Here is a 12,474-nt window from a genome sequence, read left to right as displayed (position 1 = left end):
CACGTACGTGGCAAAAGAAACAGTGCACAACGAAACGAAACTGAATTCAGAAACAGAGTGCGGCGAATATACCTGAAGTCCTGAACTCTCTGAACCTGCACCAATTATTCAGAGTTTCAGATATGGGCGATCGAGAATCACACGAGTTTCTTCAGCTACAAGAGACGGTAGTAGATACAATCTCGCCCCCGCCCCCCCCCCCCCCCCCCCCCCAATTTCTGCCGAAAAGACAGAACAACATATGTATGTAAAGCATAAAAAAACTTTCGACAGAACAGAATAAGAACATTTCGACTAGGAAACGGCAATTCCATTCTCACTGCATGTCCTTGCTTTCGAGTGCCGTATCATAGTGATATATAATCGCATATATATCAAACGGAACATATTCCAAGTAATTGTCTTGTACTACACCAGAAGGTGATCATCCTTTTCATGCTTCTAATCTTAAATACATTCAAGTTGGATGAAAGAGGATAGCATAGTGCTCAACTGACAACTCACATGTCTCTATCAGAGCATCTTTCAATCACTAGAGGATTGGTGCTAAGAAAGCTATACCGAAGACTTGACCTGAGGTAGTGACGCACTTCGATGGTGGTTCTCTCTCTGCCTTAATTTCTACTTAAGATCACTCCGACGCCATGTCTGAACATCTAAGAACACACCACACTCGCAAAAAATGGCTGTCTACAACATCCTCATCCTCTTTCTACTACTATTGCTCTTCTCTCTATCGACGGCGCAGCCCAGCGCCGACGAGCAAAAACTACTCCTAGCAATCAAGCAAGATTGGGACAACCCAGCTCCACTCAGTTCATGGAGCAGCACTGGCAACTGGATTGGTGTTATCAGTAGCAGCACAGGTCAGGTCACTGGCCTCTCCTTGCCAAGTCTCCATATAGCCAGACCAATCCCAGCCTCCGTTTGTAGCCTCAAGAATCTGACCTACATAGACCTCTCTTGCAACAATCTCACCGGTGATTTCCCCATGGTGCTCTACGGTTGCTCAGCTTTGGAGTTCCTTGACCTATCCAACAATCAATTATCCGGCAGACTTCCGGACCGCATTAACAGGCTATCGTTGGGGATGCAACACCTCAACCTGTCCAGCAATGCTTTCACCGGCGATGTGCCGTCAGCTATTGCAAGGTTCTCGAAGCTCAAGTCATTGGTCCTTGACACTAATAGATTCAATGGGAATTACCCGGGTGCCGCCATTGGAGGCCTTGTGGAGCTTGAGACGCTGACGTTGGCATCCAACCCATTCGAGCCGGGTCCAGTCCCAAAGGAGTTTGGCAAGCTGACAAAGCTGAAGATGCTGTGGCTGTCATGGATGAACCTTACTGGGACCATCCCTGATGATCTGTCGTCATTGACGGAGCTCACATTATTGGACTTGTCACAAAATAAGATGCAGGGACAAATCCCCGAGTGGGTATTGAAGCACCAGAAGCTCGAGAATCTATATCTCTATGCAAGCAATTTGAGTGGCGAGATTGGTCCTAACATCACAGCTCTCAACCTGCAGGAGCTTGATCTGTCCATGAACAAGTTCTCTGGATCAATACCAGAGGACATTGCAAACCTGAAGAAGTTGAGATTACTATATTTGTACTACAACAATCTCACTGGACCCATCCCGGCTGGTGTTGGTATGTTGCCGAACCTCACTGACATCCGTCTCTTCAATAACAAGCTCTCTGGGCCCCTACCCGCAGAGCTTGGAAAGCATTCGGAATTGGGGAATTTTGAGGTGTCCAACAACAACCTCTCTGGTGAGCTGCCGGATACACTTTGCTTCAATAAGAAGCTCTTTGACATTGTGGTGTTCAACAATAGCTTCTCCGGCGTGTTCCCGACGAACCTTGGGGATTGCAAAACCATCAACAACATCATGGCATACAACAACCACTTTGTTGGGGACTTTCCCAAGAAGATATGGTCATTCGAGTTGCTCACCAATGTCATGATTTACAACAACAACTTCACCGGCACTCTACCGAGTGAGATATCATTTAACATCTCGAGGATTGAGATGGAGAACAATCGCTTCTCCGGTGCCCTCCCGTCGACCGCCGTCGGTCTGAAGAGTTTCACGGCGGAGAACAACCAGTTCTCCGGTGAACTGCCAGCTGACATGTCTAGGCTTGCCAACCTCACCGAGTTGAACCTCGCCGGCAACCAGTTATCCGGCTCGATTCCGCCGTCTATCAAATCATTGACAAGTCTGACCTCCCTCAACCTTAGCAGAAACCAGATTTCCGGTGAGATCCCTGCCGCAGTCGGGTGGATGGGCCTATACATTCTTGACCTCTCCGACAACAATCTCACCGGCGACATACCTCAAGATTTCAGCAATCTCCATCTCAACTTTCTCAACCTTTCTTCTAACCAGCTCTCCGGCGAGGTCCCGGAGACGCTGCAAAACGGCGCCTACGATCGTAGCTTCCTCGGCAACCATGGCCTCTGTGCCACGGTGAACACGAACATGAACCTTCCGGCTTGCCCCCACCAAAGCCACAACAAATCGTCGACGAACCTGATCATCGTCTTCTCGGTGCTCACCGGCGTCGTGTTCATCGGCGCCGTCGCCATCTGGTTGCTGATCATCCGACACCAGAAGCGTCAGCAAGACCTCGCCGGGTGGAAGATGACGCCGTTCCGTACCCTGCACTTCTCCGAGTGCGACGTGCTCGGCAATCTCCACGAGGAGAACGTGATCGGTAGCGGCGGCTCCGGCAAGGTGTACCGCATCAACATCGGCGGCAAGGGCAGCGCCGGCATGGTGGTGGCGGTGAAGCGGCTATGGCGGACGGCGGCCAAGTCGGACGCGAAGAGCGACAAGGAGTTCGACGCCGAGGTGAGGATCCTCGGGGAGGTACGCCACATCAACATCATCGACCTCCTCTGCTGCATCTCCGGCGACGACACCAAGCTGCTCGTCTACGAGTACATGGAGAACGGCAGCCTCGACCGGTGGCTGCACCGCCGCGACGACGGCGGCGCGCCGACGGCGCCGCTCCAGTGGCCGACGCGGCTCTGCATCGCCATCGACGCGGCGAGGGGGCTCAGCTACATGCACCACGAGTGCGCGCAGCCGATCATGCACCGCGACGTCAAGTCCAGCAACATCCTGCTCGACCCGGCCTTCCGCGCCAAGATCGCCGACTTCGGCCTCGCCAGGATCCTCGCCAAGTCCGGCGAGCCGAATTCCATCTCCGCCATCGGTGGCACCTTCGGCTACATGGCTCCAGGTGAGGTTCATCACAAGATTGTTGTTCGTTAATTTGATTTGATTTGCTCGCCATCGATCGAGCTAGCTCATGAGAGTCAAGTGTTCGACGATATGTCTGTCTCGCGGTCGCAGAGTACGGGTGCAGAGCGAAGGTGAACGAGAAGGTGGACGTGTACGCGTTCGGCGTCGTGCTGCTGGAGCTGACGACGGGGCGGGTGGCGAATGACGGCGGCGCGGACTGGTGCCTGGCGGAGTGGGCGTGGCGGCGGTACAAGGCCGGCGGCGATCTGCATGACGTCGTCGACGAGGCCATCCAGGACAGGGCGGCGTTCCTGGAGGACGCCGTGGCGGTGTTCCTGCTCGGCATGATCTGCACCGGCGACGACCCGGCGTCGCGGCCGACGATGAAGGAGGTGCTCGAGCAGCTGGTCCAGTACGACCGTACGTCCAGCGTGGCGGCCGCCTGCCGCGATGACTCCGGCGGCGCACCGTCGTTCTCGAAGGGGAAGAAAGACGGGAAGGGGAAGAGCTCGGCGGCGGGAACGACGGCCAGGAAAATGTGGGGCGCCGGCACCGGCGACGAGGAAAGCGGCAGTTTCGTGGCGCATCCAATTTAAGCTGACGTGGCAACTACACGAGTCGCTGTAAATTATGTAGTTGGATGTAACGTTTTCTACTTCTACTGTACAGCGTAGTGAAAAAGGGGTTATGGGAGGAGGTTGAGGGGAAGGGGAAAAAGGAAGATCATTGAGTTTGGAGTCATGGCCATGATTAGAGCTTATGATTAGGACACCGTGATCGGTTGTGGACCTGGTGGTGGAGAGCCGCTGGAGATGGAATAGACGGCAAGACGGGGGCACTCGCCGCCGCTGCTTTAGGCTTTGTTTGGATAATCTCCATAAGGGAGGGATTAGAGGGGATTTATTTCACACCTATTATGGTGTGAAATTATTCTCCCTCAATCTCTTTCAATCCTCTTCAATTCCCTCCAAACCAAATAAGGCCTTAGGGAAGAGAAGGGGTAGGGCAAGGGGGACCAACACAAGTCGCTGCTGCCATAGCGCATCTGGTTTAAAGCCGATGTGACACCGACACAAGTCGCTGTAAATTATGTACTTCTACTGTAGAGTGTGCAGGGAACAAACGGGTTGTGTAAGGGTAAAAGTGTGTCCACCATATTTGTGTCCAATTGCCGAAGGCATAGAAGTAAAAATAAATTTTGTTTCAGAACGTGATTGTTTTAAGTTATGTTTACTTGTAGAGATGAGTTCTTGAAAATTTCGAATAAATTAACATGTTCAAAAATATAGATTTTAGAACCCATTTGAAACAAAGGAAAAACCATATGATTGATGTTTCTCACAATTTTTCTGCAACATTGTACTTTTGTAAAATCTTAGTAATTGTAGTTTATTTCCTTGCGTTTCTTGGAACATGAGGGCCCGGACACAATTGTTTGCTTCGGGGAAATCAGAGTTCAGACCCTTACATATATACCTTTGTGTTGTAGTTCTTCCAAAATGAAAATGAGTTCAGGGTGATCCCTTGGCAAGTTTTTTCATCCTATCACATCGAATATTTGGATACATACATGAAGTATTAAATATAGATAAAAAAATCTAATTCCACAGATTGCGTGTAAATTACGAGATAAATCTTTTAAGCCTAATTGCTCCATGATTTGACAATGTTGTGCTACAGTAAACATTTGCTAACGACAGATTAATTAGGCTTAATAAATTTGTCTCGCAGTTTACGGGTGGATTCTGTAATTTGTTTTGTTATTAGACTACGTTTAATACTTTAAATATGTCCGTATATCCGATGTGACAGCAAAAATTTTTATCCCTGGACCTAAACACAGCCTCAGTATATTCAGGAGTAACATAAGAACATTTTCCATATATAAACTGTCCAGCCTGAGTACTCTTTGGCATCGATCTGAGGATCCACTAGCAGAAGAGTCCATTTATTTTTAAGAACCAAAAGACATGTGGGCCTAGATAGTCCCAAATTTCATTTGAAATAAGAGGCCCAAGAAGATTCGCCTTAGTTGTCGAAGACCTTGACCTATTGCAGTCTTGAGTCCTTGGCTCTTTCCTACTCCCTCGGTCCCTCCGTTCCATCTAAAATGTTTTGGCTTTTCCAGTTCTCGTCTAGATCTATTGATATTTATATAACTTTTAAACACATGTATTAAGTCTATACATAAATTCTATGCACTAATCTATTCAAAAACCTAAAACGTCTTATAATGTAAAACAAAATAAAGTACTACACATGATAAGGCCAGTATCATAAATTTAGTGTCGTGCTGCTGGAGCTGACGACGGGAGGGTGGCGAACGACGGCGGCGCAGACTGGTGCCTGGCGGAGTGGGCGTGGCGGAGGTACAAGGTCGGCGGCGAGCTGCACGATGTCGTCGACGAGAGCATCCAGGACAGGGCGGCGTTCCTGGAGGACGCCATGGCGGTATTCCTGCTCGGCATGATCTGCATCGGCGGCGTCGCGGCCGATGATGGAGGTGCTCGAGCAGCTGGTCCAGTACGACCGCACGTCCAGCGTGGCCGCCGCTTGCCGCGATGACTCCGGCGGCGCGCCGTCGCTCTCGAAGGGGAAGAAAGACGGGAAGGGGAAGAGCTCGTCGGCGGGAACGACGGCCGGGAAAATGTGGGGCGCCGGCGCCGGCGACGAGGAAAGCGGCAGCTTCGTGGCGCATCCGGTTTAAAGCTGACGTGGCACCTACACGAGTCGCTGTAAATTACGTGTGGTTCGATGCGACGTTTTCTACTTTCACTGTAGATTGTAGCGAAAAAATGGATCTTGTGAGAGTAAGAGTGACGTGTCCACCATATTGATGTCCAATTGCCGAAGGTACAGAAGGGCAAACAAATAGTTTCAAACTAGAGCTTATGGATAGGAAACGGTGGTGGGGAGTCACTGAAAATGGAGAAGACGATGAGACGGGTGTACTCGTTACTGCCTCCATGGGGAAGAGAAGGAGACCGGTCCGGGGGGGGGGGGGGGTGCTTGACCCCTTCCGGTCCGCCGATGAGGACGAGCAATAGCGCGGTGGGGCAGAGGTAATGCAGGAGCACACGGTCGCAAGCGCGAGCGTGTGAAAGCAACGGCGGTAGGCAGGATGATGGAGGGAATGGAGAAAAAAAAGGTTTGAGTATGTGGCATAGGGAGGGGAGCCTTGACCCCTTATGGTCCGCTGGTCTCACCGAGCTACAGCATGGTGGGGCAGAGGTGATGCAGGAGCGTGCTGTCACATGCGCGAGCATGTGAAAGCAGGTAGGTGGGATGAGGAAGGGAAGAGAGAAAACAAAAGGTTTGAGTATGTGGCATAAATCTCAAAGCGATCCAACTATATAATTTTAGAGTTCTTTTTTCTGTCAAAAACAGTCCGCTATGGAATAGCAAGGAAATTCTGATGTTTATTTCCCACACAATATATATCAGTTAATCTAGATCAACTGTGCCAGGGCAGGTCCCACTGTATAAGCAAACTATATATCATATCGTTTTCATAAATTTTCTGCAATTTTGTACTTTGTAAAATCCTAATAATTGTTATCTATTTCGTTGCATTTCTTGGAACATGATCGGGCACAATTGTTTGCTTCAGGGAAATCAGAGTTCAGACCTATCCGTTACCTACATATATACATGTTTGTCTAGTTCTTCCAAACTGAAATATCATAGCGCATCAGCGATCACTTTTGACGAGATAAGCTACAGTAGCTCGATGGGTGTAGTGCTCTGCTATGATTACGACACAACGCTTGATTGGTGCTTGGCGATGGCGGCTAGGTGGATTGGTTCAATATTTAGCGCAACACATATGTAGTTGGAAACTACTGTTGGATCAAGAAATGGATGTCCGAGACAGGGCCGGTCCTATGATTTTGAGGGCCCTAGGCAAACTCATCGTGATATGCTCTATAAGCTATAAATAAAATTTTATGATATATATAGACGCTAATTTTACTTGTAAAACGAAAACAAATACATCCATATATTAAAAAAATTTTCGTATCTGGTAATTATCGAGAAATAAAGTCAACCAAAATAACAATATATTTATACCTAGTAACTAATATCATCACCTTAATGAAGAAAAGAACCCCATCATATCCATTGCTTCTCATGAAAATATACTTCTTCAAGCATTTCTTGATGCAAAATCATCAATAACGGTATTAAGATCAATAGTGTCTCAGATCGGGCGACGAGGCAACGACGCTCCAACTCCTCTCATTTCGGCGTTTTTGCTTCCAGGTAGGCTATAGACAGGTACTAGACTACTAATATTAGGTGTTGGTCCCCCCATTATCATAGGCCCCCACCATCATGGGCCCTCGGCGGTCACCTCGGCTGCATAGGGCTAGGGCCGGCTCTAGTCCGAGATTCGTCCACGTCACCGTGAGTTAAAATTTAACTCCCAATAAAATTTTAACTCATGAGTGAATCTGCGAGTTAAATTTTAACTCATGGTGACGTAGACGAATCTTGAATGTTTATTTCTCGATCCAACGGTAATTTTAAAGTTTCCACTACATATGTAGTTTGCACTCCATATTTTCATGCCTTCCCCTTTAGCATAACGGAGCTTATGTGGTGGTTGCAAGGATAAGTGAGAAGGCGTGGCAAGGCAAGCAAGAAAAGCTTTATCTCAGCCTTTAAGTTTTTCCTTTTCGCTTGTTTGCTAGAAGTATTTATCAATTTATGTCAGTTACTCACTTTATCCCAGAATATAAAAGTTTTAGAGTTTAACATTGTTATTAAAAATGTAGGTAGAACTAAATAAAAAAATATTGTGATTCATTTATAAAGTGGAGGTAGGTGAAAAAAGTAAATGGCGAAAATTGGTTGGGAAGAAAATATTAGTAGAGAAGTTGTTATATTTTGGGATAAATTCTAAGTGCTATAACTTGTTATATTTTGGTACGGAGGTGATATGATATTAGGAGAGTATGTGCTCATGTAGTAATCTCTAATTGTGCATATCCACTTGTGAATATGGATGCTAAATTTTTATCTATTATTAAAAAAAGAGTAATATCAGAGCATTTTCCACATATAAACAATCCAGGCTACTGTTTAGCACCGAGGATCCACCAGAAAAAGATTTCATTTGGTTTTTTTTAAGAACCAAAAGACATGTGGCCTAGTCTCAAATTTTAGTTGAAATTACAGATGAAGAAAGATTCGCTTTCGTTGTCGAAGACCTTGACCAATTGCAGTCTCGAGTCTTTGGCTCTTTCCTACGAAGATGTGCACATGTTAAGACCAGTTGCCCAAGCATTCGGACATCTAGCAGCTCTATACAGGGATGGGATGTTCACCTCATTATTTGCATATCATCTAAATAATTATAAAAAAATCTACAATATAAATTAATATATCACTTCAAAAACATGCAAGACCAAATTCAACTTCTATAAGTTATAACAAAAAGAACAAATTAAACTAAAAATAGTTATAGTACATTCGCAGCTATATTTATTATTTTTGTTACAACATGTAGAAATTCAATTTTAACTTATATGTTTGTGAAGTGATATATTTCATATTAATCTATGTTGTAAATTTTTTTAAATTTTTTTTATAACTATGTAGATGACATGTAAACAACAATGGGACATCGTCTCGAGAGATGAAAATCCATGTCTGGCTAAAGCTCGTATGTTACATTATCATTTACTAGCGATTACTATTCTAGAGCATCTTAAATTTAATACAATTATAACATATCATTTAGAATATAATTATATTTATCGAACATACAAGTATGTCAAATCATGTTCCTCACATTATTTTCACAATATTTCAATATTCATCATTTCTATAATATTTAACATGTATTTATCCATAAATCTTATAGCAATGCGAGTGATATCAACTAGTTTCCAAAATTAACTTTACCAATATTTGGTACTGTCAAATTTTTATATAGTTTAGCATTTGCATATTTTGACAACGTTAGATATGTTCAGTTTTTAGCCTTACCAAAATTTACCAAAATATTTAGTAATGTTGGTACGAGAAGAAACTTCCGGGAATGTCAAATTTTGGTAGGTTGTCGATGGCAAGAATATGTTTAGCTTACTGGCAACACAAAAAAATAATAGGGCTAAAAGTGGTAGGAAAGTGAGCAAAGCCCTGAGTCTCATTAGCACATTCCCAGCTCAACAGCTGATCCTGTAACATTTTTTTATTTTTCGCAATTGTTTTTCCTCCTCGGAGAGATTTACATGTGTTGGACTGTTTTGCAAAAAAAAAAAACTCCTCAAATGTATACGAAATATCGCATAAGTCCTCCAACTCCCTGACAGTAAAAAGCCCTCGTATATTTCATAGAAATACGATCTGAAGAAAAGAAAATTCTGTTTTTAGAGGTAGCGTTGTAAACATGAAAAGTACAGGGGTGTTTATGCAAAATGTTCTTCCCTCACCCCAAATCCCCAAACCTCCACCCTCGCCACGTGCCGGCGTGGGTCAACCGCCGTCGTGGTTCGCCCTCCCCCCGTTGGTGCCTCCTTCCCTCCCCATGCCCCTACCCATCAATCCCACGCTGCGGTGTCGTTCGTCCTCCCCCCCTAACCTCCACCATTGTCGCCCCCTCCCTACCCAGCTCACGGCGCTGCCTCTCCCTACCAGCCACCGCTGCCGTCACCAACATCCCCCTCGCGTCGCTTTCCACCAGGGCCCACATCTGTCTCGCGGTCGGCCTACCTACCCGCCGCCGGTGGTTCTAACCCGAGGTAAGCTTTGTGCCCCCGCTAGCCCAACCTCGTCCCGTCGCTCGTGCTTGTTTACCGGCGGACTAGAGCGAGTCCAATCCGTGTGCCTCCATCCCTGCGCTGATCTCCTTCCCGCGAGCAGCGGCACTGGCATCCTGCTGCTTCTACCGCATCCTCGCCATCAAGTTAAACAAGAACAAAATACCCGACAACATTTCAACCTCACAATTTAGAGCAAGTATAATAGTATGCTATAAGCCGGCTAAATGCTGAGGTGGAGGAGAGAAGGGAGAAAAGAGAGGAGAAGCGGGCTATAAACTTACAGCTGGCTTGGACACAAGAACTAAGAAACTCTGTGAAAGAGACAAGTTATATTAATTGTAAAGAGCCAATGGGCAAGCTAAGAGAAGGCTGCAAAGAACCTTTTAGCCAACAGGTCGGTTGTGTTTTTAGCCTTGCTATTAGGTCCACCGAAGAATGTGTATTTGGTTCTTGTTCGTCTCTGGAAGCCTGAAATCCTCGACGTGCTCTCTAGTATGTTATGTGCAAACCATAAAATTTGTACTCCTTTTGTTCCAAAATATAACGATTCTGTATAAACTCTTAGGGTGTGTTTAAAGAGAAGGGGATTGAGGAGATTGGGAAGATACGTAAAACGAGGTGAGCTATTAGCTCATAATTAATTGAGTATTAACTATTTTAAATTTCAAAAATGGATTAATATGATTTTTTAAAGCAACTTTCCTATAGAAAATTTTTGCAAAAAACACACCGTTTAGTAGTTTGGGAAACGTGCGCGCGGAAAACGAAACAAACAAACTCACTCTCTCACCCTCTCGAACGCTGCCTTAATGTCCTTGAAGATCATTGAAGACCATTGGCCTGTAGATCAATACAACTTAATTGATCAATTTTTTATGTGGAAGGCAAAATTTGCTACAGGACACTTAAAGATTGTGGTATTTGCTGTGAGATACCCGAAGATCATGTATTTGCTCTTGGACACCGAAAAAAATGTGGTAATTTGCTGGCGGACACTCCTCCCATTATTTTATTATTTCCGGCTGAAACGGTGAGAGAAACTTTCATAAAAGACAAATTTGCCCATGGGCCATTTGTATAAGCCGACCAGGTCCGGCTGCAACCAGATGTGAGAGAAGGAGGAGGAGGCAGAGCAGCCATGGCTCCCTGGCCGTGCTCTGCCATGGCGGCAGCGCGGTGGCGTTCGTCGGTGACGGTGCATGGCTGCCGCGACGAGCGTCGGCGTCGGCAAGAGGAGATGGAGGCGAACCCGGTGGCGCAGCACGGGGCTCTGTGATGGCGTGGAGGTGGCGCTGCGGCAACGGACGGTGTTGGCCGGAATTGGGGAAGAGAGAGAGGCAGTGGCGCGAGGGGAAGAAGGCTTTGGCCTTGGAGCTCACTGGCGACGGCGGCGCAGGAAGGAGACAGCGATGTCCACAGCGCAGCAACCCGCCGTGATGGCCTCCACGACGCAGTGGCTCGCCGCGGCCGCACCCTCGTCGTCGTCGGTCGGGCACAGGCAGAACCGCGCTCTGCCCATGAGCTCACCGTGGTCCACCCCTGCCGGGAGGAGACCGTACAACAGCACCTGGTCGTCCCGCCCCTCCCACCATGTGAGCAGCACCTCCCGCATGGCGCCGCCACCTGCAGCGAAGAACGCGACCCGTGTCAGGGGCAGGAAAGAGAGAAGAAAAGAGAGAAGAAAGAAGAACAGTGTCAGGGGCATTTTGGTACTTTCAACACTCTTTCTATCTCTGTTTTCACCGAAAATAATAAAATAATGCCTCGAGTGTCCAGCAACTAATTACCATATTTTTACAGTGTCCACAAGCAAATACACGATTTTTGGGTGTCTCACAGCAAATGCCACAATCTTTGAGTGTCCTGTAGCAAATTTTGCCTATGTGGAAGGCAAATATGTGTCGAGCTCAAACTGTCCTTGTGATTATCGACGATCTTGACCAATAGCCCCTGCACACACGGTAAAGACTAGAGACCAGCTGCAAGTCTGCAGTAGCGTACTACAACATCACTACTAGAAAAAGCATTTTTGCAGGCGACCAAAAATAATCTTTCCAGGTGTGGGGGAGGACCGACTGCAAAAATCCAATAAACAAACAAAAAAAAAATCGCGCTACGCACCTCGCCGCCGCCGCGGCCCTCCCCTGGCCGGATCTGGGAGGGGAGGGGAGGGGAGCCGCTGCCGGACGCCCCGCGCGTCGTTGTCGCCGCCTCCCCACGCCGTCGTCGCCACCGCCGCCGCCCCACGCCATCGTCGCCAGCCTCCCCCCTCCCTCCTCCGGCCAGATCTGCGAGGGAGGGGGGAGGGGAGCCGCCGCTGCCGCCCCGCGCTCCCCGTCGTCACCGCCCCGTGCCCCGCCGCCCTCCCCAGGCCTTCCTCCGGCCGGATCTAGGAGGGGAGAGGAGGGGAGGGGTGCCGCCGCTGCCGCACCGGGAGCCGCGTCG

At 47.5% G+C, this 12,474-nt stretch overlaps 1 protein-coding gene across 1 annotated transcript; it reads left to right on the top strand.

Moving 5' to 3' along the window:
• The first annotated feature begins 640 nt into the window (after positions 1-640).
• Positions 641-4,468, top strand: LOC127764786 (receptor-like protein kinase 5). Its single transcript, XM_052289700.1, has 2 exons — positions 641-3,257; positions 3,371-4,468. Exons 1-2 carry the CDS (start codon positions 683-685, stop codon positions 3,853-3,855), a joined length of 3,060 nt encoding a protein of 1,019 aa, XP_052145660.1. The 5' UTR covers positions 641-682; the 3' UTR covers positions 3,856-4,468.
• The last annotated feature ends 8,006 nt before the right edge of the window (positions 4,469-12,474 follow it).

This window comes from Oryza glaberrima, chromosome 2 (genome assembly GCF_000147395.1).
Source record: "Oryza glaberrima chromosome 2, OglaRS2, whole genome shotgun sequence".
Classification (NCBI taxonomy): domain Eukaryota; kingdom Viridiplantae; phylum Streptophyta; class Magnoliopsida; order Poales; family Poaceae; genus Oryza; species Oryza glaberrima.
The sequence above is the reverse complement of the archived record's forward strand: the minus strand, read 5'-3'. Positions and strand labels throughout refer to the sequence as shown.